The sequence below is a fragment of the Phaseolus vulgaris genome, chromosome 3 (assembly GCF_051622355.1).
Source record: "Phaseolus vulgaris cultivar YP4 chromosome 3, ASM5162235v1, whole genome shotgun sequence".
Classification (NCBI taxonomy): Eukaryota; Viridiplantae; Streptophyta; class Magnoliopsida; order Fabales; family Fabaceae; genus Phaseolus; species Phaseolus vulgaris.
This window is the reverse complement of record NC_143500.1, coordinates 45,477,812-45,505,351: the sequence shown is the minus strand read 5'-3', so window position 1 is coordinate 45,505,351 and position 27,540 is coordinate 45,477,812. Positions and strand designations below refer to the sequence as shown.

At 33.7% G+C, this 27,540-nt stretch overlaps 5 protein-coding genes across 6 annotated transcripts; 4 read left to right on the top strand and 1 right to left on the bottom strand.

Annotated features, from left to right (window-relative positions):
• The first annotated feature begins 133 nt into the window (after positions 1 to 133).
• On the top strand, positions 134 to 2,757 carry LOC137807998 (subtilisin-like protease 4). The gene has a single exon (XM_068608888.1). It carries the CDS (start codon positions 390 to 392, stop codon positions 2,637 to 2,639), a length of 2,250 nt encoding a protein of 749 aa, XP_068464989.1. The 5' UTR covers positions 134 to 389; the 3' UTR covers positions 2,640 to 2,757.
• Positions 2,758 to 3,960: 1,203 nt separating this feature from the next.
• Positions 3,961 to 5,377, bottom strand: LOC137807999 (uncharacterized). Its single transcript, XM_068608889.2, has 3 exons — positions 5,161 to 5,377; positions 4,837 to 4,952; positions 3,961 to 4,721 (listed from the first exon to the last, which is right to left on the bottom strand). Exons 1-3 carry the CDS (start codon positions 5,269 to 5,271, stop codon positions 4,235 to 4,237), a joined length of 714 nt encoding a protein of 237 aa, XP_068464990.1. The 5' UTR covers positions 5,272 to 5,377; the 3' UTR covers positions 3,961 to 4,234.
• A 3,045-nt stretch (positions 5,378 to 8,422) lies between these two features.
• LOC137807997 (PGR5-like protein 1A, chloroplastic) lies at positions 8,423 to 12,316 on the top strand. The gene is made up of 11 exons (XM_068608887.2): positions 8,423 to 8,898; positions 8,993 to 9,120; positions 9,257 to 9,353; positions 9,458 to 9,558; positions 9,936 to 9,992; positions 10,357 to 10,433; positions 10,557 to 10,608; positions 11,361 to 11,471; positions 11,544 to 11,641; positions 11,754 to 11,829; positions 11,983 to 12,316. The coding sequence occupies exons 1-10, from the start codon at positions 8,709 to 8,711 to the stop codon at positions 11,821 to 11,823; spliced, it is 981 nt and encodes a 326-aa protein (XP_068464988.1). The 5' UTR covers positions 8,423 to 8,708; the 3' UTR covers positions 11,824 to 11,829; positions 11,983 to 12,316.
• Positions 12,317 to 15,200: 2,884 nt separating this feature from the next.
• Positions 15,201 to 16,523, top strand: LOC137807996 (putative expansin-A30). Its single transcript, XM_068608886.2, has 3 exons — positions 15,201 to 15,374; positions 15,472 to 15,787; positions 15,904 to 16,523. Exons 1-3 carry the CDS (start codon positions 15,221 to 15,223, stop codon positions 16,214 to 16,216), a joined length of 783 nt encoding a protein of 260 aa, XP_068464987.1. The 5' UTR covers positions 15,201 to 15,220; the 3' UTR covers positions 16,217 to 16,523.
• A 3,248-nt stretch (positions 16,524 to 19,771) lies between these two features.
• On the top strand, positions 19,772 to 27,251 carry LOC137807995 (B-type cell cycle switch protein ccs52A). 2 transcript variants are annotated; one of them, XM_068608885.1, is made up of 10 exons: positions 19,772 to 20,586; positions 20,675 to 20,797; positions 20,921 to 21,025; positions 23,480 to 23,659; positions 23,760 to 23,822; positions 23,906 to 24,100; positions 25,526 to 25,627; positions 25,715 to 25,777; positions 25,898 to 25,966; positions 26,748 to 27,251. In XM_068608885.1, the coding sequence occupies exons 1-10, from the start codon at positions 20,119 to 20,121 to the stop codon at positions 26,799 to 26,801; spliced, it is 1,422 nt and encodes a 473-aa protein (XP_068464986.1). In that variant the 5' UTR covers positions 19,772 to 20,118; the 3' UTR covers positions 26,802 to 27,251. The 2 variants fall into 2 exon arrangements, with proteins under 2 accessions (XP_068464986.1, XP_090155736.1); XM_090299610.1 differs by having other exon boundaries at positions 19,861 to 20,586; positions 20,921 to 22,253.
• Positions 27,252 to 27,540: the final 289 nt, after the last annotated feature.

Below are 27,540 nucleotides of genomic sequence, written 5' to 3'. Positions count from 1 at the left end.
CATGTATAACCATGCCGGTCAAGCTCACTATAATCCAACCAGAGACTGAGGCGCAATTGTGGGACATGAGGGATCGACTATAATACAAAAATATAATTGCATATAACAATTTTTTTTTTAAGGATTTGAATTATAAATGGATAGACAATAATTTTACATGCTACAAAAGAGATATGAATTTACAATGCCAATATATTTAGTTTTCTTTACCGATGTAATATAGTGGTGTTTAAATTATTACAAAGTCAGAAACACATTGGCCGGCCTTGTTACAAGCTTCCTTATATATATTGTGTGTGTGTTTTTAAATCACACGGAACCAAAGACCAAAGAATCATTGCCATTTATTCTTCTCCCTCCAGAAGAAAGCTTCTGTAGGTTTGCTGAACATGGATTCCTTCTTTTTCATTGCTCTAACTTTTGTGTTGAGCTTCCATATTCATTTTGCTCAAGCAAATGAACAACCTTCAACCGCCAGCAGTTCAAAAACATATATTATCCATGTGAAGTGGCCACAGGGTAAGACACTTGCTCAATCAGAAGATTTAGAGAGTTGGCATAATTCATTCATGCCACCAACTACTATGAGCTCAGAGGATCAGCCACGAATGATTTATTCATACCGGAACGTGATCAGTGGCTTTGCAGCAAGACTCTCTGAAGAAGAGCTGAGAGCAGTGGAAAAAAAGAATGGCTTTATCTCCGCTCACCCCGAAAGGATGCTGCACCGTCAAACTACACATACCCCACGATTTTTGGGGTTGCAGCAACAAATGGGATTGTGGAAGGAATCAAACTTTGGAAAGGGAGTAATTGTTGGGGTGTTGGATTCTGGAATCACGCCTCATCATCCTTCATTCAGTGATGCAGGAATGCCACCACCACCACCCAAATGGAAAGGGAGATGCGAGCTTAATGGGACAGCTTGTAACAACAAACTAATTGGAGCAAGGTCTTTCAACCTTGCTGCGGAGCCAACGAAAGAAGCAGGGACACCAATTGACGAGGATGGACATGGGACTCACACAGCGAGCACAGCTGCTGGTGCTTTTGTTGATTATGCAGAAGTACTAGGAAATGCCAAAGGCACAGCAGCCGGGATTGCCCCTCATGCTCACTTGGCCATTTACAAAGTATGTTTTGGAGAAGACTGCCCAGAGAGTAATATTTTGGCCGCATTGGATGCAGCTGTGGAGGATGGCGTCGATGTAATATCAATATCCCTTGGCCCAAGTGAGCCACCTCCTTTTTTCAATGATAGCACTGCAATAGGCACGTTTGCAGCAATGCAGAAGGGAATCTTTGTAAGTTGTGCAGCAGGGAACTCTGGTCCCGTCCATGGCTCCTTAGTTAATGGAGCGCCTTGGATCCTCACAGTCGGAGCAAGCAATATTGACAGAAGCTTTGTAGCAACAGCCAAGCTAGGAAATGGGCAAGAATTTGATGGGGAAACAGTTTTCCAGCCTTCCGACTTTTCTCCAACACCGCTATTCCTAAGATATGCTGGAAAGAATGGCAAACAAGAAGCTGCATTTTGTGCTAATGGATCCTTGAATGATTTTGATTTTAGAGGCAAGGTTGTTTTGTGTGAGAGAGGAGGGGGGATAGGAAGAATTGCCAAAGGAGAGGAAGTTAAAAGAGCAGGTGGTACAGCCATGATTCTCATGAACGATGAAAGCAATGGTTTCAGTCTCTCAGCTGATGTGCATGTTCTACCCGCAACACATGTAAGCTATGATGCTGGACTTCAGATTAAAGCCTATATAAATTCCACTGCAACACCTATAGCAACCATTTTATTCAAGGGAACCATAATAGGAAACTCCCTATCTCCTGCCGTTTCATCCTTCTCTTCAAGAGGTCCAAACTTGCCCAGTCCTGGTATTTTGAAACCAGATATCGTAGGACCAGGCGTTGACATCCTAGCTGCCTGGCCATTCCCCCTGAACAACAATACTCATTCAAAATCCACTTTCAACATCATGTCCGGCACATCAATGTCATGCCCACATCTTAGTGGCGTAGCCGCTTTACTCAAAAGCTCTCACCCTCACTGGTCACCAGCTGCCATAAAATCTGCAATAATGACTTCTGCAGAAATACTCAACTTTGAACACAAACTCATTGTTGATGAAACACTTCACACAGCAGATGTCTTTGCCACAGGTTCTGGCCACGTGAATCCATCAAGAGCAAATGACCCTGGGTTAGTTTATGATATCACGGCTGATGATTATATACCTTACCTGTGCGGTTTAGGCTACAGCGATACAGAGGTTGGGATCATTGCACACAGAACAGTTAAGTGCTCTCAGACTCCAAGCATTCCTGAAGGACAGCTCAACTATCCCTCATTTTCTGTTTCACTAGGTTCCCCAAAAATATTCACAAGGACTGTGACAAATGTGGGTGAGGCCAACTCATCCTATGAGGTCACTGTTAAGCCCCCAGAAGGGGTCGATGTGAAGGTCAAACCAAATAAACTTTACTTTTCAGAAGCAAACCAGAAAGAGACATATTCAGTGTCATTCAGCCGTATAGATGCGGGTAATGAAACTGTGGAATATGCTCAAGGGTTTTTAAAATGGGTGTCTTCCGAACACACTGTAAGCAGCCCTATCTTGGTCTACTTTGTATGAGACAACAACGTTAGCAGGCCAAACAGTACTACGATGGGACCAGTGTAATGTTCCAACAATAAGCTACAACTTGTATTAAGTGGAAAATCTAAATCATACTACAGTCTTTTCTTTTCTAGTTTTGTTCCATCTATGCATAGTAATATTTAAAACTGGATCTCCAAAAGATTTTCAAATCTTCCTTTCAAGTTCAGTCACGAGTGTGCAAAAATGAAATAGAAAAGTAACATCTCTTTTTAGGTAAAATTCATCAGACAACTAAACAATGAAAAATTTTGTTTGTTTGTCTAGGAATCAATAACTAACAAGGGGAGCATGGTGTTAAATAACCATGGTTAATATAGGTGCCAGATTATTCTTTCAACTGAAACTTGGGAAGTAGCCACATATACTAAACTAACGAACTAATGGATCAGTCTCTGTAAATCAACAATTATAAAGATGTTTATACTCTCATGTTAGGTACAAACTACTTAGACATAGTTTTTCATTTGAATTTGAAATCATTATCTGAGTTAGTATTATGGACTTCTGAATTAAAAGATAATCAGTACAAGAAAAGATAAAGGGCACAGCCCTCCCCAAATCAGAGTAACTACTCTAGAATCCAATTACCAAGACATTCTCTACATGACCCTACATTATTCTTTCCCGTCCTATATAACAGAATCAGTTATCCTTTCTCTGTTCACAATAAACTCTTCTCCCTTCCCCATTTCCTGCCTGTGTTACTCTAAGATTGACCCTGGATGTTGGGCCTACGGGTATAATAAGAGGCCTCTCCATTGTGTCCAGTTTCCTATTAGATTTCAATCACAGATTGATCAAACCCAGAAGACAACAGGATACGAAAATGTCACAAGGCAAAAGTAAGGCTACAAAGGGGTGAGTTTTGCCATAAAAGAGCTAGGTCAAGCAAAATTGGGGTTGAGTTGTGAAAAGGGCTAGCAGTTGGTGGTATGTCTGCACCGTCCTTTGTGATTTGGTCACTAATAAACTGTCACTGCAGCCACTATTTGCATCTTTACACAGAAAAATGTGACACTGAGTGCAATAGCAGTACTATTTGCTACTATACTGAGAACTAAATATGTACTTGGCAAAATCCCTGATCAGACGAATAGAAAGAATGATTTATAAAAAAGTTCAAGATACTGATACTAGTTAGCAATTAGAACGCCTCAATTAATGAGGAACATGGAATTGGTAAAAAATATATAGATACCCATAAGGAAACGCATTATTTCTATGCCTTAAGGATCTCCAACAAAATGATGAAAAATATATACAAACTGAAAACTATTGGTTAAAGAGCACTTAATTTGGTCGATAGACTTTGATAAAATTCATTGAGAAGGTCCAGCATCCATGTCAGAAAAACTTGGTAGCAGTTCCTAAAAAAATTACATGTAGTAGTTTGACCTTTAGCCTATCAGAAAGAATAATGCATCCAATATTTGATTGGGATGTCAAGACTCCAGATTGTCTCTTGTTTTTAGCCGATCATAATGAAAAACATAAAATTTAACACCTGTAACATGGAACAACAACAATGGCTGTGGAATTCAAGAAAACATGAAACACCTTCCAATTCATCAACCAAAACCAGGAGGTACATCAGGGTCTTCATCACTGCATTCAGCAGGCGGTTTCTGGTCCACATCCATTGAAAATCCAGGGGGAGCATTGCAATCAACATCATTTTCACCAAGTGTATCCTGTGATGGATGGGAATCTTCCTTCCTCTCTGCAGTTAATCCTTGCACCTGAACCAGCACCTTCCCTTTGTCCTGGTCCTCGTGATTGTTATTATTCAAATGATTATGCACGAGAGTGAAACCTGGTGGCTCATCGGGCTCATTTTCATGCAATGTATCACCAATCTCAGTAGCTGAAGCTGTTTCCCCTTGTCTCTGAATTGGCATCACATCAGATGTGGACAACAAAACCTCATCTTTCCCTTTCGGGTTTGCCAGTTTATCATATACAGATTGCACTGTCTCCTTGATTTCGTTTTTCATGCCATCACCCGATCGAATTATTTGCCATAAACTATCAGATATCTGACCCATTACTTTATCACTGGTAACAAGAAAAAAAAATCAAAATAAACTTCCACATTAAGTACACATAGAGACACACCATGCCTAGAAAATAAAAAGCCATTTATAACTACAAAATAGCTATTGGAACTCACCCAACTTCTTCATATATGGCATCAGAAAGTTGTCTAGATTTCATATTTTCTGCTCCAGCACGATTGAGTGCTACTGACTGCTTCACAATTGAAGCAATATCTAGTCGTAACTCTTCCTGTCATCAATTAACTTAATATATTGAGACGCCACCGTATGTTATTAACAATTACAAATTATTATCAATCTGAATGGTTTAATAGTATGTGGAAAGTAATGGGCAGCTATGTAAAGTGTGATTGAGAAATTTGTCTCCTTCTCTCAAATCATTTTATATAAACCCTAAATTGAGAAGAAAAGGAATTAAGAAACAGGAGGAAGCATACGTTATCCTTGAGCTTACGAACGATCTTCAAGCGAAGCCTGTCAAAGTCGCCATCGTCCTTCAGTTTTGTGATAACCTCTTCTTTGCCAACCCTTTCTCCGCTGTTTCCCATCTCACATTCCTCCTTCGCACACTACCAACTCTCTTCTCCTTTCTCCTACACCCGCCAAAATTTATTTACACTCTCCGTCAAATAATTTTGATTCAACTTTATTTCTGGTATTCAATTTCAAATTAATGAATAAATTATCAAATTTTTATTTAAACTTCTAAAACATATTTAATGGCATTCATATTATATTGGCTCTCTGAACATCAAATATTTTTTAATTTCTTTTTAAGCCCTTCAGTTTATTTCTTTTTAGTATAGTATATATCCAGAAAATATACATATGACACACAATATATATATATATATATATATATATATATATATATATATATATATTAACACTATATATGTTTGACTCAAAAAACCTGAATAAAATAGTTAATTTGTTAGATAAATATATAACAAATATTATTAAACATTTAAAATAAAAAGGTCATTTATTAAGAATTTGAATTTTATTTAGGTCTTTTCTTACAATAAAATTTAATATAATAATAATAATAATGTATTTTATTGTGAATTGATAATTAGATTTTATTTACTCACGGTTTGAAGAAAAAATATCCTAATTATTAATTGAAAAGCAATGATATACATAATTTTTTTTTGAAAACTACATGTAAATTTTCATGTAAGGAAAGTAGTAGTTGTATTTAATAGGTTGGATTACTTGATCACTCAACTCTATCTAATAAATTGGATTGAATTTAATTTATGATTTCATCAAACATGATTCAATTCAAATTAATCCACTCTTATATGGGATATAGATGATAAGTTTATATCACTTTTATTGCATTTCAACCATAACATCAAACAAACAAACTAAACACTTTCATAATGGAGTGTCATTCCTCGTATCAAAGCTAACATTTTCATCTTTGTCAATTATTTCTGCCACATCACAATCCTAACAGACAAATAAACCTAAATATTGTGGTAATGTATCTTCTTCTTCACATTAACTCTAGCATTCTAACCTTTGTTTTGTCTTTCACCATCTGTCTTTGCCTTTTGCATGTGTTATTCACCTCTATGACATTTTCTCCAATACAATCTCGTCTTTTTGACCCCTAATCCCTAAATCTTTATTTCAGGTGGAATGTTTTTGCATTTTAATTTATCAAATTTTTCAAATGAAAACATTATCGTCCTTCTGTATGTATATGTCATTGTCTTGCTTATAATTTATAGAAATACAAGTTCTTCCTCGTGAGTAGAAAGGGCACCAACAATGTTTGTTGCATTATTCTAATGTGTGCTTTGCATTTGATTGGGTGGATGATGACAAATTGTATTTGTAGTTATTCTTTTTGTTGATTATTATTAATTATTCCTATATGAAACAAAGTGATTATTGCTAAAATGTTTTGGAAATTTGTAATTGTTTCAATATCCACACAAATGGAAAATATTAGTTGTTTTGAGTTTATCACTAACACGGGAAGTATGAATGTTTCAATTCTTATGCCATCAATAACATCCTATATAAAGGTATTGCTCACTATTTACAATTTGAAGTTTAATCACTATTGATATCAAAACTTCCTTTCATTTGAACCATGTTAAGGATTCAAGAGAAAACTTACAAAAACTCATTCAAAGGTTTGGGTTCATTATAATAGGATAGATGACAATGCAATTTGCAACTAGCGTGACAAATCATATAAACCTAATAGTAAAAAATATGGGACCAATTAACTTGATTAAACATTTAAATATTTTATAATTGAGTATAAAATTTATCATGGCACAAACTTTTAATTAAATTAAGTATTTAGATATTTAATATTTAATTATATTGTATTTTTCATATAAGAACACTATAATCTCACTGAAAGAATGATAAAAATAATTGTATCGTATTATAAGACATATGTAATTTAAATCGAACATACAAAAATTGTAAACATCCTATACTTACAAAGTTATTCACTTTTCATAAACATTCAACTTTAATATCAAATACGTTCAACAATAAACATAAGGAGACAAGAAAATACATAGAAAAAACCATGAATATATAATCATTATTGTCATAAAAAGATGAACTCTAATCGTTGGTTGTTTAATTTAAGGAACAAGATGATTAGGATTAGAGTTGATCGATTTGAATTTTTTTGGGTTTAGGTTTATTAAATGTGAATGGTTGTTCATCGACCCATTAAATAATTTGAAAATCCAATTTAAAAGAATCTTAATAGCATTTGTTTAATAATAAACACAATGACATAAGAAATATTAGGGAATAAATTATGGATGAAAACAATCATTTTTGTGACTAAGCAAGTTCCAAATATTGTTATTCAAGGAACAAAATGATTAAGCCGTGGTTGATCAATATCGAAAATTTTGGAAATTAGAGTTCGTTTATGAACTATTACTTATTTTGTTCTTCAAATAATTTTAAAAATTAATTTCTGTAATTAAAATTTTGGAAGCATTTGTTTGCATTGCTGATTTAGAGGATTTTGGAAACTAGAAGCATTCCTTAATTGCTTTAGTAAATGTGTAGAGGAAAATATTCATATAATAAACTATCATTTACAGTTTAAGTTTAATCTTTATGTTAAACACATGTAATTTAAAATACTAATAAAAAATAAAGTATACGGTGTATATACATGAAAAAATATAATTGCAACTAGGTCCGTAATAATATCGACTAATATTAAAAAAAAAAAAAATTGACATGAGAAGTAGAAATGGTGGTTATTGAATGGTGAGGCATAAGTGGAAACCAAAATATGTGTTGATCAATATGCATTAAAGGAATTGCTCTAATTCACTTATGATATATTAAAGATGACTATTCTTCCTTATGACATTTGAATTTTGTGGTTGAGTGTCTATATTGTTCACTTAAAGAATTCTTCTCACTTAATAACTCAATAAATTATTATTTTAATCATATTTTTTAATACAAATTATTATATAAGTGTAAAATATGAATATTTTTTCTTATATGCTGTTAACCTATATTTTTCTCCGTGGGTTAAAGAGAAATTTTTATTTTTCTCCTTCTAAATAATTTTTTAAATATTACATTTTTCAATTCTTTTTATAAACCAATAAGATGATTGTTGCATTTGATGTGGGCCTCTCCTTTGCTACGTGAGAGGGTAAAAGCCGTGGCGATAGTGAAGCCAACGCAACAGATGAGGGTGCCCACAGCAGATTTTTAAAGAACACGTAATCACAGACATGTAAGAAACAAACGTAGTAAGCGATATGATGAGGTTGTCTATTAGCGAAGAGAAGGAAGGAAGGGGAATAAGCCGTTGCATTTCCCTCCACACGTTCCAGTTACCTTATCTTCCACCTCTCTTCACTCTTCCATAATCCTCCTTTCCCTCCAAACAAAACAAACACCACCACTTTCTTTCAACTTTCCCAGCTACACTGCACTACTTTGATTCACAACAACCACCATCACCATGTTCACGGCTAGTAAACTAGCCTTCATGTTAACACTCCCTCGTCCATGCACTGCACCCTTGACACCAATCTCTTCCTTGTCTTCTTCTTCTCCTTCTGGTATCCACCTCATTCACTTCAATGGACGCCACTTATGCCTCCGCCGCAGGCTATTTCTACTTTCTCCTAAGGCCACTGCAGATCAACAAGGTCTCCACAATACATCATCTCTAAAAACTCATCATTCCTTTCTCATCTTCTAACAACACCTTCTCTCTCTGCCCACTTGTTCTTTTTTTTTCAGGCAGGGTTGGTGACTTTGAAGATGATGCAAATACTGTTGATAGTAAAATCCTCCCTTATTGTAGCATAGACAAAAAAGAGAAGAAATCAATTGGTGAACTTGAGCAGGACTTTCTTCAAGCGCTACAAGTATGGCCCCACAAGTTCTAAGTTTGGTTATATGTTTTACGTGTGATCAGCGATGATTGAACAGAAAACAGAAATTAACTTTTGTGTATGTGAATTAATTTTTTTAATTGTTTTCTTTTTTTTCTCTATTCGACAGGCATTCTATTATGAGGGAAAGGCTATCATGTCTAATGAAGAATTTGATAATCTTAAGGAAGAACTCATGTGGGAAGGAAGCAGCGTTGTCATGCTAAGTATGAGACAACTTCGCTCACAGTAGCTGAAGCTGTTGTTATCATTGAATTTGTGTTAAAACGGGTAACTCTATTTTGAAGTGTCTTTGTTGGTTGATTGTCAGGTTCTGATGAGCAAAAATTCCTGGAAGCTTCTATGGCCTATGTGTCTGGAAAACCAATTATGAATGACAAAGAGTTTGATGAGTTGAAACTGAGGCTAAAGGTTTGCTATAATTTTTTTCATCGATCAAAATTTGAAAGTCTTTTTGTAGCAGACGGTGCATCTATGAACATGTGTAACATCATCATCATCTCCCTGATAATTGAAGGAAAAAAGAAGTAAAAGTATGTCGTCCAGATCATATCAATGGTTAAGAACTTAGGGTTGATACTATATCACAAGTTCAAATAAAGGGAGAACCAGTACAGCAGTTCATGAATTTTTTTATCACATGGGTGTCATTTTGGAAAGCTTTCATACTAAATGAAATAACACTTGTGCATTGATCACTGAAATTAGGGAATGCAATTGGAATTACTTTAGTAGCTGAACATCTCCTCCTTCTGGTATTATTTACTGATCTCATAGTTGTTTTCCAGATTGAAGGGAGTGAAATTGTGGCTGAGGGTCCAAGGTGCAGTCTTCGTAGTAGAAAGGTGCGTGCTAATCTGTAATCTATTCTTTGAGTTTAGTTTTGCTTGTCGGTTGTGGTTGTATGTATAGTTTCTCTTTGATTAGATCATTATTGCAATTATTAAACAAAGGAAAGAGTAATTAATTTTCCTTATTTCATTATAAAGAGAGATTTGTTTTTAAATTCGAGTATAAACTACTAAGATCAGTTGTATCATAAAAAGTACTGACAAGAGATATAGGATGACCTTTACATGTCAAATCAAATGCTTCTTTCTTAGTCATTAGAATTCAGCTTTAGGATTTGATCAAACCATTTTGGATTCATGAATTCTTGGATCTGAGATTTTTAATCTTTATTCTTTACTAATTACAGTCCATTTATAGGTTTACAGTGACCTATCGGTTGATTATTTAAAGATGCTCCTGCTGAATGTCCCAGCTACAGTGATTGCATTAGGACTGTAAGTAGCTTTCTTTATAATTTTTATTTGAGTAATGGGTTCATGATGTATTTACCGAAAATTTTAGTTCAAGATGCAAGATGCTTATATTCAATTTTAATTCTTTTCCCTCTAATACATTAGGTTCTTCTTCCTTGATGATCTGACTGGATTTGAGATCACATATCTGCTAGAGGTATGTTCCCCTCATTTTTATCTTCTATCTTCCATTCCAAAACTGGTCATTTGGATGCAGTTTGATTCCAGAATGTCATAGTATCCGGCAGTAATTTCATTCTTACAGTCTTTTCTTTTATTCCCTTATTTCCAGGAATTATGTTTGATTGTATATTATTAGAATGTTTATTATATCTTCTGGTTAGAAAAAAATATATGGTCTAAAATGCAGAGTGAACTTCAGAGAGCAAAGCGCAGAGTAGATGGCCTATGTAAAAGAAAAAACAGTGGTTTCTAATTTTTTTTATGAAGTACACCAAGCAACATGATAACAGTTCATTGATTTGTAGAAACTCATTCAATTTTCTCAAAAATAGTTACAATCTTGCAGTTTGCTCTGTAAAGTCTAAGCTGGTACACTTTAGAGTTTAGATGATCCAAAATCTTTGTAGTCAAACAAAAAATGAAATCAAGTAATATATGATAGAAGTACTTTGTAATGTGTTTGTTGGCTTCATAATGTTGTGGTAAATGATTACCAATTGACCATATTGCTCTTTATAAGTCCATTACCTGGCCAGAATCCCTGAAGAAGTCAGCATAACTAGTTTGGAATATGGATTGTCCATGGATCAAGTTTCTTCTATTGAGAAATCAGTGAGGAGGGGACACTGAAATCAAAAAGCTTAGATGATGAAAGTTTCATTGACACTAACAACATTTACAATTAATGCAATTATAACAGATATTATGAATTGTTGTTGAGTGCAGCTGCCGGAACCTTTTAGTTTCATTTTCACATGGTTTGCTGCGGTTCCCCTCATTGTGTGGATAGCTTTGACACTGACAAATGCCATTGTAAAAGACTTTGTGATTTTAAAGGTACAATTTTCCTGAGAGTCTCTTGTAGGTTATATTTAATTACTACATATTACTGACATTTGATTTCTATAGGGTGCCTGTCCGAACTGTGGTACTGAAAATACCTCTTTCTTTGGGACTATACTGTCAATTTCAAATGGTGGTTCCACAAACACTGTCAAATGCTCCAAGTATGTAAATACAGCTAATTAACTAACCATCGTTGCTTCATGTGATTCAATTTCTTATATTATTTATACTACGCCATTAACTTAACAATTGCATGCCAACATTTTGCCTCAGCTGTGGCACTGCAATGGAATATGATTCAACTACAAGATTGATTACATTACCAGAAGGAAGTAATGCCTAAGTAGAGGTACATTCCTCTTGAATCTCTCTGCTTGCTTACTCTATGATTACGTATATTTTCTGCATATGTAGCAATATAATATTTAATTTTGTTTACTATCTAGTTAGAAATCTGCCAAGATAATCTATGATGATGACACCTGATAATGCCTACATACAGGTATGCTTGAAATCATATTTATTGTTCCAGCAATGGGTGGTGATCAATAATAGAAGTTCTTGGGAGAGTGACAGAGAAAATGGTCTTGGAAGTCATGTTATCACTGTCACACACAACTGGTGTCATCTCAATTCTATGTGCCACCATCGTACTTGTAAGTATATGGTGTTTGTATACTTGTAAGTAATATGGACATTGTATAGCATACACTGGATTGTCTTTACTCAAGAGTTGAGTGATGAGGGTGCTTAACACCATCGATAAGACTAACTTAGAATAATGTGTGTACTTAAGGATTTCTGTTTCACACTTGTGCAAAATTTTCCTTCTACTACTGAGGCCACGCCCTTTGCATCCCACATCCCCAGGAATATAAACAATAGCAAGGAAAATTGACAATATTTACGCAATTAAAGCTAACACATAATATTATTTCTTGCATTCTTTCAATACAAAAGTTTGAGATTGAAAGAGCTTTCTAAACTGTAAAATCTTTAAACTATAAAATCTTTAAAATGTAGGATATGGGACATAAATCTTGACATGATACATAATTATGAATTATATAAATTGACATGGGACACAAATCTATATACTATGTAATTATGAATTATATAAATTGACAATAATAATTAATGTGCACAAGTATATTTCAGATTATTTTTTGTAACAGAAACATGTTTTTTATGATTGATTCACAAGGATTTTTTTCTTACTTTTATAATCATAATAACAATTTATACAATAAAGTTTGAATTTTTAAAAAATTAATGTATTTTTCCTTTTTAAAATTGTGTTAGAATCGTACTAGAATTCTTAGAAATCTAACAAATATTTTTTGAATTGGACACTTCATGAAAACGTGTCTTATAGGTGTCATACGAGTGTCGGTGTTCGATATGAGTGTCAGTGTCCGATACGAGTATCGAACACCGACACGCCATTTAAGAGAAGTGTCTGAGCTTCATAGATACAATACCTTAAATTTTCTAAGGATATTAGTCTGTTTTTATTTTTAACCAATAAAAAATAAGCATACGTGAATTAAACAAATAATGTTTCAAATTTTATAATTACAAAATTAAACTTTATTTTATTTTCAAAGTCAATATTAACCCTGAAAATATGAAACCTAATTAAACACTATTTTTTTAATAAAATAATGTTTCAAATTTTATAATTACAAAATTAAACTTTATTTTATTTTCAAAGTCAATATTAACCCTGAAAAATATGAAACCACAGTAACTGAATTAAACATTATTTTTATTAAAATAATGTTTCAAATTTTATAATTACAAAATTGAACTTTATTTTATTTCAAAGTCAATATTAACCCTGAAAAATATGGAACCACAGTAACTGAATTAAACATTATTTTTTTTAATAAAATAATGTTTCAAGTTTTATAATTACAAAATTGAACTTTATTTTATTTTCAAAGTCAATATTAACCCTGAAAACATGAAACCACAGTAACTGAATTAAACATTATTTTTTTTTAATAAAATAATGTTTCAAATTTTATAATTACAAAATTGAACTTTATTTTATTTTCAAAGTCAATATTAACCCTGAAAATATGAAACCACAGTAACTGAATTAAACATTATTTTTTTTAATAAAATAATGTTTCAAATTTTATAATTACAAAATTGAACTTTATTTTATTTTCAAAGTCAATATTAACCCTGAAAAATATGAAACCAAAGTAACTTCTGAGTCATATAGAAACTAAAAAATATCATTATCTTAAACGAAAATTAAATTTTTTTATGTCATTCTAAAATGAATATTACTAATATATGTTTTAGAATTTATCATTCTCCCGATAAAGATGAAAGTACTCTTTAAAATTTAAAGAGACAGTAGAACTTGTATAAAAAAAATTGGTTCTTAGTTTAAAAAAAATGAAGAAACAAGATTAATGTTTTGAAAAGAGTTTGGACCTGGTTGTCTTCTTTGTATGTTTTTTTGTTTTTATTCTCAAAGAAAATCTATTCACAACCAAAACCATCAGACAAGTGAAATGAAATCTTAAGATTTCAACTTTTTTTTAGAAAAGAGTTTTTTTTTTTTTTTCATAATAAGTTGTGTTTGAAACAATACTAATATTTGTAAAAAAGATTAGACTTTTTTTTTTGCATTTGAAAATCTCTAAGTTATAATTTTTCTTTTTTAACAATTTTGAGATCCACAAGTACTTTTTTCTTCATATAAAAACCTTTTTTATATTAAAATAAAATAAAATATTTTAAAATCATTTGTAAACAATTTTTTATAATATATAATTTACACTTGTGCAAAAAATATTATAATTGACTATAATTTATAATATATAATATATAATAATAATAATAGAAATTGTATATATAATTAATAGAAGAATTACACTTGTGAAAAAAAAAATAGTATAATGGACACAGGGTTAATAATTAGGTGCACATTATATCTATCCAGTTTTGTGCGATTCAAGTTTTATTTAAAACTTGGACGCTTTGACGCAGTAATTTATTAATATTTAAAATAGTTTTATTAGTAATAAAAAATTATAAACTAAATTTTAATACTATTAAAAAATTCATTAGGAACTTATAAACTCAAACCTTAGATTTTAAAAGAGAAAATTAACTGATCTCTTGTTTAGACTAAAGTTATTCCCATCTTGTTTAAAGAAATCTTGATTTTAATCCAATACAAATTATTTCTGTATATATGTGTTTAATATTTTTCTAATAACAAAAAATATGTGGAACTAAGTTAACTTTTTATAATTTAGATATCAATTAAGTAACGTTCCCCCTAATTTAACATCGTGAACCACCATCACTTAGGTTTCTCTAGTATTGGTGCGCGGTTTTAGTCCAAAGTGTGGACTTGAAGAAATGATTATTATGAAAATGAATGAATTTTGTAACTGGTGGTTGGTGGATGAAGGACAACACATAAGAAACATGTTGGCACGTTTTTCACTTACGTAATGATATTGAATATAAATATTCCTTCCTACATCATTGGGTTGCAATATTGTTTGAAAGGAAGAAAAGAAGAGTAACAATATATATATACAGTGTTTGACTTGAGAGATTAGAGTTCGTGGGGATCACGAAGACAAATTTATTTGAATGAGCTACGTGGTACTAGAATTGGTCCAGTGGTCGTTTTATATAAGCATACATGTACAAACCCCTTACCATGCACAAATCATTCTCCTAGAGGAAACAACACAAATTCACCAATGGCTGTGTCTCTTCAACATTGTAGCTTCTTGTTGATTTCGATATTCGTAATCATGGGAAAGCCAGCAACAGTAGCGGCTTCATTTCAGGCTAGTGAATGGATACCAGCCCATGCCACATTTTATGGTGACGAGAGTGCTTCTGCCACCATGGGTATGTTACCAAAATTGATTAATACGATAAACCATTTTATAGTTAAATGAAACATATGCACTTTACACTAACCAAATGAGTTGATAATTAATTGAAGGAGGAGCATGTGGATATGGAAATTTGTTGATAAACGGTTATGGGACAGACACAGCTGCTTTGAGCTCGACATTGTTCAACGATGGATATGCATGTGGAACATGTTACGAGATAAAGTGTGTCCAATCTAGTGCATGCTTCTCCAATGTGGTTTCCACCACAGTGACTGCCACCAATATTTGCCCTCCTAATTGGGCCGAACCCTCTGATAACGGAGGGTGGTGCAACCCACCCCGTTCACATTTTGACATGTCCAAGCCCGCTTTCATGAAAATTGCACAGTGGAAAGCTGGAATCGTTCCTGTTATGTACCGCAGGTAATTAATGGTTTAGTTGTTTACAGAATAAAGATTAGTATGTTAAATTCCTTGATTGTATTCTTAATTATGGTATTAGTGAAGATGTAGCTCTGATTATGTGAATAATTGATCAGAGTGGCTTGCGTGAAGAGTTCGGGGCTACGATTCTCTTTCCAAGGAAATGGGTATTGGTTACTTGTGTATGTGATGAATGTGGGAGGAGGAGGAGACATTGCGAACATGTGGGTGAAAGGAAGTGGACCTGAGTGGATCAGCATGAGCCACAATTGGGGTGCTTCTTACCAAGCATTTGCAACTTTGAGTGGTCAATCTCTTTCGTTTAAGGCTACTTCTTACACTACCAAGGAGACTATAATAGCTTGGAATGCTGCTCCCACCAACTGGGGCGTAGGACTAACTTATTCCACCCAGGTCAACTTCAGTTAAAAACCACACATCGAATCAACCTTTTATTTACTTCATTTCAACTCCACGCTTTTGTCATCAATTTCCCACAAATATTTGTCCATTCTCTTAGTTTAGCAAACTTCAAATTTCACCCATGAAGTTAATTCTCACACACACACATGCTGGCACAGTTGCCACAATGAGAATTTCTCCCATTCGTCAAATATTTAGAATCATGAAAAATTATTATTATAAGTAATTTTATTTACTCATCAACATATATGCTGCATACGCATGTGTAGCGCGCGGGATCAAACAAAAAAATCTCCACATATCTTGTTTTTCACGTCTCACTTGATGACTGGTACTTTCCTTTTCTGATCTCGCATAAAAGATTTTATACTTTTTTGCAAAATTGATATTAATTAATCATTTTGGTATTCAACTCTTGAATGTCCAAATTAAACAAAGGACAAAACCTAAGTGTTTATGATGTTATTATTTAATCATAGGGAAGTTAATAAGGTGTGAGTTATGATTGAGAATTTGGGTTGCTGATGGAGGTGAAACAATAATTATGTGTGTTGGTGGTGAAGGGAGGGTTTGGTGGCCATGACATGTGCTATGCTACCATGGCAGTTGGTATGGTTAAGGAAGATGTTGTATGGGTTGTGGGTCGCGTGACTTTGTATCCAGAATAAGTTAGAACACCAATGTGGTCATTTTGGACAATGTTTTTATACTTTATATTTGTTATATTTGGAATAAGTTAAGTTATTATTGTTAGAAGAACCAAGTGCTTTAAGTGATTAACCAATGTCACACGAAATGAAAAGTTCATTAACAAAATTATATAAAGTTAAAAAGCTAGAACACCAATATAAAATCCAAATTAAAGTTAAAGGAATAAGATGCTAATCTTGTAAGATAGTAATCAAGACAAACATTATTCCAATTTAAGAAATGTATTTACTTAAAACTACCAAACCAGCACTTTACACATCTCGCATCGGATGAAATTTAAACTTACAGTTTTATTTTGCGTATACACAAAAGTTAAATTCGTATTTTTTTTTAAAAGAAAGTTAACTAATAACTACACCTTTTTTAAACATATTTTTATTATTGAATAAAATTTATTAAAAACTATAACTTTGTCTGGAAATCTTTCATTGTATTTAATGCGTATTTTTCCTTATTTAAAGGTGAGATTCACTAAAAGAAATGATATTTCCAATAAATTTTAACCAACAAAAAGTTCTAGAAAGAACGTCTTGATTATTGAAAATTGTGTTAATTTTAGAGTAAAGTTGATCTTATTTCCAATTTAAAAACAAAAAATGAATAAAAAAATGTTTAATTTTTTTTTTTATGTTTATAAATTCTTACTAGCATTCATGTTACATGAAAGATCCAATCTGATCTTGAAAAAAAGGCCAAAAAAAGATCTAAATCTGATTAATTTGGTATATAGAAATAGAAAATAGAGAGTATCTGTTTGAAATCTTGGAAGGTAGTAGGGTAGAGCTTGTTGTTTTCTTGCAGCTTGGGCTGTACTTGAGCAATGGCTGTCTGCTCCTAACCATGATGCCATTTTCGTTCTCAGTATTTTATATTTTCTTTCTCAATACCACATACTTTGCTGCTGCTACCAAAATACCAATTATATTTTCCATTTATAAAATCAATAAGGGTAAGTATTATTATTATTTGTTTCAAACATTATCCTAAATGTGAAACAGTGTTCTTTAAACAAATATTCATTCATTTATGATATTTTTTTAAGGTGAGTTGTTTGCCATAAACATTAAAAAAAAAGTTACCAGATGGGGTATGATTACGTGCCTCCGACTTAAACAAGAAGAAGAATTTTACTTACGAAATATATCACGTGAAAACACCATACGGATCTGTGCCTTATTCCACATTCCTCATCATCATTCATTTCACATCATGTCTATGTATCTATCGATTTCTTATTTTCTTATACAGCGTGCTTTAAATACAACTACGTCTTCAATCAATTTATATACCAAACTTTAATAAATCCCATGTGATATGTGAACAATTCTTAACTCTCTTTATAGCTTTTGCCTTCCACATCAAGTTAATCAATTGTTTTTTCACCTAAACCTATGATGCTTGCTATAAACTACATCTAAAAATATACCTTTTATTCTCTATTCAATTCTGTTCTAAGATGTCCAAATTTATTATATATTTATAAATATATTCAACTTAAATATAAATAATATACACCAACTTGGTAACAACCCAGTTCAATTAAACTGAAGTTGGATTAAGTTGATTTAAATGTAATTAATTTTTTTACTAACTGCATGAGTCAATCCGGTCAAATTTGATCTATTAGTAAATTTTATCTTAAATACATTTCAGTTGTCTGATCTTTCATAATTTGTAATAAAAACTCATTATTGCATCTAAATTTAGTATTTTTACATATCCATGCACAGACCAAATAACAGAATAATTTTAATTACAAATTAAAAAGGGTGAAGTATATAATTAATGTAGTGTTAAAATTTAAGGATATGTTCAATTAAAATTAAGAAATAAGTAGTTTTTTAGAGGTAACATTATGTGATATATTTTAAAAGATTTGAATTTTGGAAAAATACTTTTTTTAATGAAAAAAAAAACTGAAACTACCCTGCTCTGAAAATGAGTTGGTAAAAGAATTCGATGTGTTTATTTGCGCATGCTATTTCTTTAATTTTGTTTTTAGCAGAGATACCTTTGCATGATGAGTGCATATAGCACCTTTCAGTTCATGTAAACAACGTTGTTTAACCACAATGAAGACTGGGAATAATTACAGTAAATAATATATATTTTTTTCAATATTTTATATCCAAACTCAATTATGTGTTTTTTATATTCTATTTACGTTACTAGTACAGAGTATAAGCACAAGCAAGGGACAAAGAGAAGAGGGTATATATGAAGACGATGAGTTCATAAAACGTTATTTACTATGTTAAATAATATTACTAACCAACAGCTAATAAAACGAGAAGCTCAAATTGAAATTAACGTCATGAAATTATAAAAGGATAGATACAAAAGTAACAGTTGTTTTATGATTAAATATATATATACATAAAACTTTCTAATTGTTTCAAAAATACTAGTTGGCATTAAAATATACAAATTTTCTTTTGTTACCCAAAGAATAGAAATATTTTTGGTATTTATGTTTTTGTCAACAAAGATAGATATGAGTAAGTATTACATTAGTAAAAGTATTAACATATCATTCCTTAGAATACAAAATTATTATCACATCACGTGGCAGCTGTTTTTAGCTAAGTTATTATATATAATGAATTGCTAAGATAAATATAGATATTTTAAGTTTGAAGATGTTATAAGTTTCTGTGTACATTTAATAAGAATAGAATGAGTTTAATCTTTAATTAACAATTAAGTAGACATTGTTTGGGAAAGTGAATTAGAAAGTTGAAAGTAAGAAAAGGAGGTTCTTTAAATGATATTAAATGAAAGTAAAAGAAAAATGTGATGGTAAAGGAGGAGGGGAGAACGTTAATCTGATAAAAAAGCATGCAGAAGAATGAAGAGGGGGAAAAAGTGACAGCGGTGAAGTAACAGAAGAGATTAAGAAAGTTTTGGTATAAATATGAAAAGAGGGAAAAAGAGTGAGTGTGTGATATCCATTGCTTGCATGTAAAAGTGTATAAGAAGAGAGGGTTATTGGGTCCGGTGGTGGAGCCAGAGCGAGGAAACAGAGGGGTCCACGATCCACGGTGAGCGTGCACGGAAACCGAAGCCTCTACGCCACTTCAAAAATAAAAAGAGCACAAACGGAAAAAACAGCTGTAACCTTTTACTGGGTTTTTTCCCGGGAAAATATTAACAGCCTCGCCACCACTTCCTTCCCAGATCGCGACACCGGAATCGTCATGGACCGCTCCTCCGCCCGCCTCATTGTTCCTCCGCCCGCCGCCTCCGGAGCATCTGCGGAGGCGACTCTCCGCCACGTGGACCGCCTCATAAACTCCAACCACTACACGTCGCCTTCCAGGACAATCTACTCCGACCGCTTCATTCCCAGCAGATCTGCCTCTAAATTCGCGCTCTTCGACATCGCCTCGCTTCCCGATGGCCGCGACGATAGCTCCAGCGCCTACACCACGCTCCTCCGCACCGCCCTCTTCGGCCCCGATGCCGCCGGTCTGGAGCCGCCCCTCACGCCGCAGAAAACGGCCTCGCCGCCCATGACGCTCCCTAGCCGGAATATTTTCCGGTACAAGACCGAGACGCGCCAGTCCATGCACTCGCTCTCGCCGTTCATGTGCGACGATTCCGTACCCGGAGTTAATCACGGCCCGGTCAAGGCTCCCAGGAAGGTTCCGAGGTCGCCGTTTAAGGTGAATTTTGATTTAATTCAGTTTAATTTGGTTTTTTTTTGTGGTCTGTGGAGATTCTGATGTTAGTTTGTGTTGGTGTTTGGAGTAGGTTCTGGATGCGCCGGCGCTGCAAGATGATTTTTACCTGAATCTAGTGGATTGGTCTTCGCATAATGTCTTGGCTGTTGGTCTGGGTAACTGTGTTTATCTATGGAATGCTTGTAGCAGCAAGGTGATTTGCTTGATTTAGGAACTGTAATTTCGCTTTGGTTCTGATGTGAGCTGTTCAGTTTCTGTTTATGCAAATTAAAAGAATGGTCTTTGTGATTTCATCTGTATTGATGTGATCGTGCAGGTTACTAAATTATGTGACTTGGGGATTGATGACCTCGTTTGTTCGGTAGGCTGGGCTCAACGTGGTACACACCTTGCTGTTGGAACTAGCAATGGTAAAGTTCAGGTAAGAGTTTACGCTGTGATCGCGTCTGTCTCTCATTTACGGATTCGTATCATGGGTTCCCAAATGGCCACGTTTTTTTGTTTTAAACTGTGTTTGGGGGTTAGGTTTTACTGCCATCCTTTCTATCGTGAAAAATGGTGCTGCAAGCTTAAGTCATGGCAATTGATATGTATCTAGTAATGCAATGACGCGTGGTAGCTTTCTTCCTAGTGGAGCACTGTAACCATTTAGCATTATTGTTATGGGGTTGATTAGCTTCTGCTGATCCTGAAGCCCTAAAGAAAGTTGTCAAAAAGAAGGCAGCATTGGGCTAAACTGTCAAGATGACGATGCGGTCCTTCATTTTGGTTGGAGAGAAAAAAATGGCTAGTATTTAATTATTAAATGCTCGAGTATATGGGAAGCAATTGAAGATAGCTTCTAAGGGTAATCAATTAGTTGCTTGACATTCTGTAGGTGAACTGAGTGTTCCAGGGGACAGAGCGCTTCCTGGTTGGATTCTTAGCTTTCAGCAAACGAGTATCCAATTGCATGTCACTAGTGGTTTATCTGTCTAGATCATCCAGAATGGAATGGAGTTATTTTAATAGTCATTAAGGAATGCAATATCATGGAAAATAATCTGTTGATTTTTTCTTTAATGACATGATTCATCTCAGATAAATAATAAGAGTGTAGATATGTTTGTTTGGGATTAGGTTGAACTTATAATAAAAGATAAAGATTTTCTGTACTATTTTTCCATTATTTTATTGTAATTTTACTGATGGTGTTTAAAATTGGAAGGTTCGAAAATTTCAGTGTTTATCATTTTTGTGCCCCTCCCCTCCATTCACTTCATTATGCTTTCTTCGGGGCATATCATTCCCTTTGCTTTCATTTTTAAGAAGCAGATACACTTAAATACCTTATAAATGCTTTAGTTCATATGTATATTTGTGCCATTCCAAAACCTTGTCGTTTTGTGTCGTGTCATATTGTGTTTTATTGTCAATATATACTCCTAAAGTTAGGTTGATAAACTTTGGGGGGGAGGTGAGTTATGTTTCTCACACTCTATCTGTGTACCGGACTCATGCACTTGTGTCAACCCCTGTGGGTTAAAAAGGGCCTTCAAAACTGTGATACTAATGATGTGAAGTAGAAGCCAAGCTGATGGAGGTGTAGAGGTTCCACTAAGAATGGGAGTTCTGTGCTAAGTAAGAAGAGCAGAAACTGCAGTATGCAGGTATTTCTACATGTAATGTTGGACACTGACACTTGTCAAACACAGTTTTAGATTAAAAAGATATTTATTTTTGGGCTTGGAAACTTGTAGACATAGCTCAGACACTGCTGACACCGCTTCAGTAAAAAGAATAAAGGACACGGCTACAGCATATCCAACTTTTATTTTAGAAATTTTTAAACCAGGTTTCAAACTATTAGAAAACAGAAAGATAGATTGCACAAAATCTTGTCACATACACCTTCTCTATTTTCCATTCTGGTGTTTAAGTTTGGCTTCCCACTTTGCCTATGGTGTGAGATTTGGCTCTTGACTTCCTCTTAGGTTCTCATCTCGACCTCCACTGCTTTCTGGTGGCTTGCTCTGTTTTTGTTTTAGACACCCCTATTTCCATTGCTTTGTTATTTTGTGCTATAGATGTTTCGTTTGGGCAGTTTGGCTTCAATTAATTTATAACTTTTCCTCCCATCTTTACAGTAATTGATCACTTTAACACTGTTATAAATCATTACATATAATAGGACATTACCAATGTCTCTGCGCCATGTGTGGTGCCTGTGCTTTATAGGGTTGGTGTCACAGACAGCTACTGTGGATTGTGCTTGCGCTTTTGTCAGTAAATCATTTGTTAAATGGGTTAATTAAGTATGCCAGTTTGTCTCTTACTTGTATAACCTGTATTTTTATTTTTTTGACTGAGGTTATACTAGCTCTAGGAAATATAGCCTTTTTATGATAGTGATTCTATGCCAATTAGGCTCCATTTTTGACAAATTGTATTAGTTTGATATTGATATACTTGATAAGCATGTCATGCATTCGACTTTAAATATATAAACTTAATTTACTTGCTTGATTGAATACTAATTACCTTTATATAGTCCAACTCCTTTGCTCCCAAGGGTGACAAAAACTTGTTCTTGACCTAAATTGGGGTTGGAGAGATATAGGTGGCTCAGTTTCATTTTAAGTTTGATATCTAGTGGATCGCTTCTACACATTTTCCTTAAGACTAATCGCTTCTACACATTTTCCTTAAGACTAAGTTCCCCAAGAAAACTAAGTTGATTGCTTAACTGTTTTGCACGATCACAACATGAATTTTCTTCCTCAGTGCATCCATGAAACTTGCTAGCTCATTTTACTTTTCCTCCCATTTACCTTTATGTTCTCTGTTACTAATCCACCAATTGAACAATGCCTGGGTCTAATTATTATTCATGTAGATTTGGGATGCATCTCGTTGCAAGAAGATAAGGTCTATGGAGGGTCATCGGTTACGTGTTGGAGCCTTGGCCTGGAGTTCATCTCTTTTGTCTTCTGGTGGCAGGGATAAGAATATTTATCAAAGAGATATCCGTGCACAAGAAGATTTTGTCAGTAAACTGTCAGGGCACAAATCAGAGGTTAGTCTTGTTTTTATTTCCTACAGTTTCATCTTGTCTAATTATTCCACTGTACATAATATCCAGCAAGATATTGATTTTCCTTTTTGTTTCTTTAAAGGTTTGTGGACTGAAGTGGTCTTATGATAACCGTGAGTTGGCATCTGGAGGAAATGACAACAGAGTATGCAAGTGCAAACTTAAGCATTCTTCTGAACTATAATTATTTTTTTCTTCTGGATAAGTACTAATAATTTTTTTTTGCAGTTGTTTGTGTGGAATCAACACTCAACTCAGCCTGTCCTGAAGTACTGTGAGCATACAGCAGCTGTTAAAGCTATTGCATGGTCTCCTCATCTTCATGGACTTCTTGCATCTGGGGGAGGAACTGCAGATCGATGCATACGTTTCTGGAATACAACCACCAACTCACACTTAAGCTGCATGGACACTGGAAGTCAGGTAAAAGTACTTGTGTTTAATCTGTTTATACTTTTATGTCAAATTCACTACATTGCAATAATTTCTCTGATATGAGGATGGCTATTTGTTGGTACTACAAATTTTTTTACTGGTTGCTGTAATATGTGTTCCATCTGGTGAAGGGTAAGTTTGATAACTCGTTTAAACTAGGACAGAACAACAAACTGCTTAAACCAAAATCTATGAAATGCAAAGAATAAAATAGCACTTGAAAAATGATTCATGATACACCATTGAAGAAAGATAAAGATGTTTAAGAAAGGATTAGAAAAGTTTGTACATCAATGTTGGACCTCAAGAGGAACACGAATCTGTTAATGCAATTGTTATGATTAATGTTGAAAGATAAAGATTTGATTATTCTTGTAGACATGCTTTCTTTTCCAATTCTTTTTGAGTGGTAATAAGTCATAACATCTTTTTTTTAATGTAACAGGGGCTTAAAGCCTAGAAATGCAGAATCATCTTAAATGCATAGTAGATGAATAATTAGTTACCAAAAGAAAGAGGTAGAGCTAGGAGGTTAATCATTTTCTGCCTATAGGTTATGATGACTGACAAATTATAACATTCACTATTTGCAATGGATCAACTCTCTTAAAAGCTTAGACTACTAGTTGAAGGCCTATGAATGACCATCACATCTCTAACATCATAACATGTCCTAAGAGCCCTTTAAGCTTGATATATGAACAATGCATGATGAGACTACTAAATAATGAAATCCAACCTTAATCTAAAAGGATGGGGGTAACAATATTTGAACCCTGACCAGTTAGACAAGGAAACTCCAATACTATGTCAAAGATCAATTCTATTAAAAGCTTAAGCATTGGATAAAGGCTTGCACAGTTTTATAGCATCTCTAACTAAGATTATTATTACACCATAACTCTGGGAGTGTACCTAGTTGAACATGGATTGATTATTGTTCTGATTGATATTACTATTGTAATTATTGGTTGGGAGGCATGAATGAAGGTATGATAAGGGTATATTTGTCCCCTGCCCTACCCCAAGCCTAAGTTCAGAATTGACTTGAGTTTCCTCTTACATGGAGGCAGCCACCTCCCCTCACCCTTAGAAATCCAGTTCTAGCAGTAAAATCATTATTTGCTCTATCATTGTATAGAAACTGAGACATTACAATGAAAATAGCTTCAGCTCAGAGTTTCTTATTCTATTGTAAAGTTGTAAAAAAATGCCTAAATTAAATGTCATTTTAGTTGACCATTCATAGCTGCGAGGTAAGATTCTTTAAGTTTCTTTCGACCTATAAATTACTTTAAGAACTTGTGGCATTTACAACTTCAAATATTGAGTGTAGGATAAAAGAGTCTTCCTGCTCTGCCTTTTCAATTTTTTAACACAAGTAAAATGGTGTTCAACCTTTATATTTGACAGGTTTGCAATCTTGTCTGGTCTAAAAATGTCAATGAACTCGTAAGCACACATGGTTACTCCCAGAACCAGATAATTGTTTGGAGATACCCCACCATGTCAAAGGTACAATATCTACTGTGATAAGTTGTATCTCTTTTATTTTTACTTTATTCAAACCTGTTTTACCATCATTTTGGTCCTTTGATGCAGCTGGCCACTCTTACTGGCCACACATACAGAGTTCTTTATCTTGCCATTTCTCCAGATGGACAGGTATTTCAGTTCATTAACCTATTCCTCTCTCTATCACTCTGTCTATGATTAAGAAAATGATTTCTTTGTCGTATCATCTATATGCTGTGTTTCTGCTTGTGACGAGTTTTACTGTTTCAGACAATTGTAACTGGAGCTGGAGATGAAACACTTAGGTTCTGGAATGTATTCCCATCGCCTAAATCACAGGTAAATTACTCATTTAAAGATAGATAAAAACAATTTGTGATGTGGACGGCCCTGCGGCTTGTCTGTATTTGTGAATATAGTACGTTTAGCATACTTGAAACTGTTTCACTATTCCTTTGACTAGAGACACATTAAATTGACTTTAAATATTTTTTATGACACAGCTGCATTTTTTATTTTCTTTCTTGTATTTTTTCCCCTTTGAGAAATAATTTTTAATTTCAAGTTGTTTTGCATTTATTAAAATGAGTGGTGTATCATTCCTTGATTTTATCTATTTTATGTTTTTCCTGGAAAGAAACTGAGTAAACAGGACAAATATTATTTGTGCGCATGAAGAATGCTTTGTATCTCTTGTACACGTGGGATTAAAAAAAATGATTTAACCAATAATATAATTATATATTGCCACAATTTGAACAACAATCAACATGCCAATCCTTTTACTTCATGTTATATATTGCTTAAATATGTTTCGTAGATGGTTAATCAACTAGATACCCCTGCCAAGCTCAGTAAAGTGATTTAGTGTTTAAATTGGATTGATGGTTATTCTCGGTCAAACGATGGGAACAAATCCTTTCATGTTAAATTTCACTTGGCCATACCATGTAAAAACTGTGTTTATCTCCCACTTCTTAAATGACATCACCTATTTAATCAAGATAAGGATTGACACAGATTTCCGCATGATAGAGTCTTGTTTAATGAGAGCATCCATTCCCTTTATGTCCATATTTATATGTTAATGATTGACAAACTGGCATGATCATTGATGCAGAATACTGACAGTGAAATCGGAGCATCATCTCTTGGAAGAACTACTATTAGGTGATCTCTCGTGGCATTTTTGATTCAATCATGTGGCATATTTCAAAGTTTGGTTTCTTGCACAGAAACAAAATTTCAGAACAGAAGCACCATGATGAAAAAACATACCATTTTGAAAAATAACATCAAAAGGCATGCTTTACCGTTTAGAGAGCATTGCAGGGAGCTATGAAATTATATTGTGGCTGCCAAAGATAAAGACATTCATGCGATTCATGTGAAGTCTCATTTCTTACATAAAAAATAGGCCATTTTTTTATTGTCCGTCGGAGTTTTATACAAGCTAATGGAGTTGTAGCTTCCTCCTTTCCCTCTCCTTCTATTCTTTACTTCTTTTCCATAATGCTCTCCGATTATACATTCAAGGTGAGTACACAGAGAACACATCCTTAGCAAGCTTGTAACAGCTGTTGTATATAATTATTCCATTTTAGGAATTTTGATACTTCCTTCAGTTAACCATCTCATTGCTTCTAATTATCTGATCTCTAGAGCAATCTGTGAAAACAGATCCTCTGCACATTGTTTAATTATTTAGAGTCTCCTGATTTTAAAAATCTACAATTTTTCACTAGTTATTTGTTTTTTTTATTTTTTCCTTTTAAATAGGGAGGGTTCCAAATTTTATAATTAAAGCAAGATTTTCAGAAATTTTAAGAAAATACACTGATTGTTTAATGAAGTTTTATTTGAATTCCTGTGTGGATTCTCTCCCAGCAGACTATGTATTACCCGTAGTTGAA

What these genes read in the sequence shown, in the direction of transcription:
- LOC137807998 (XM_068608888.1), top strand. Translation starts at nt 390, where the DNA reads ATGGATTCCTTCTTTTTCATTGCTCTAACTTTTGTGTTGAGCTTCCAT.
- LOC137807996 (XM_068608886.2), top strand. Translation starts at nt 15,221, where the DNA reads ATGGCTGTGTCTCTTCAACATTGTAGCTTCTTGTTGATTTCGATATTC. An exon ending in GAGTGCTTCTGCCACCATGG is followed by an intron (nt 15,375 to 15,471) that starts GTATGTTACCAA and finishes AATTAATTGAAG; the next exon opens with GAGGAGCATGTGGATATGGA. An exon ending in GTTCCTGTTATGTACCGCAG is followed by an intron (nt 15,788 to 15,903) that starts GTAATTAATGGT and finishes ATAATTGATCAG; the next exon opens with AGTGGCTTGCGTGAAGAGTT.
- LOC137807999 (XM_068608889.2), bottom strand. Translation starts at nt 5,271, where the DNA reads ATGGGAAACAGCGGAGAAAGGGTTGGCAAAGAAGAGGTTATCACAAAA. An exon ending in TTCGTAAGCTCAAGGATAAC is followed by an intron (nt 4,953 to 5,160) that starts GTATGCTTCCTC and finishes AATTGATGACAG; the next exon opens with GAAGAGTTACGACTAGATAT. An exon ending in GCCATATATGAAGAAGTTGG is followed by an intron (nt 4,722 to 4,836) that starts GTGAGTTCCAAT and finishes TCTTGTTACCAG; the next exon opens with TGATAAAGTAATGGGTCAGA.
- LOC137807995 (XM_068608885.1), top strand. Translation starts at nt 20,119, where the DNA reads ATGGACCGCTCCTCCGCCCGCCTCATTGTTCCTCCGCCCGCCGCCTCC. An exon ending in TTCCGAGGTCGCCGTTTAAG is followed by an intron (nt 20,587 to 20,674) that starts GTGAATTTTGAT and finishes TGTTTGGAGTAG; the next exon opens with GTTCTGGATGCGCCGGCGCT. An exon ending in CTAGCAATGGTAAAGTTCAG is followed by an intron (nt 21,026 to 23,479) that starts GTAAGAGTTTAC and finishes TTATTCATGTAG; the next exon opens with ATTTGGGATGCATCTCGTTG.
- LOC137807997 (XM_068608887.2), top strand. Translation starts at nt 8,709, where the DNA reads ATGTTCACGGCTAGTAAACTAGCCTTCATGTTAACACTCCCTCGTCCA. An exon ending in GGCCACTGCAGATCAACAAG is followed by an intron (nt 8,899 to 8,992) that starts GTCTCCACAATA and finishes TTTTTTTTTCAG; the next exon opens with GCAGGGTTGGTGACTTTGAA. An exon ending in ACTTTCTTCAAGCGCTACAA is followed by an intron (nt 9,121 to 9,256) that starts GTATGGCCCCAC and finishes TCTATTCGACAG; the next exon opens with GCATTCTATTATGAGGGAAA.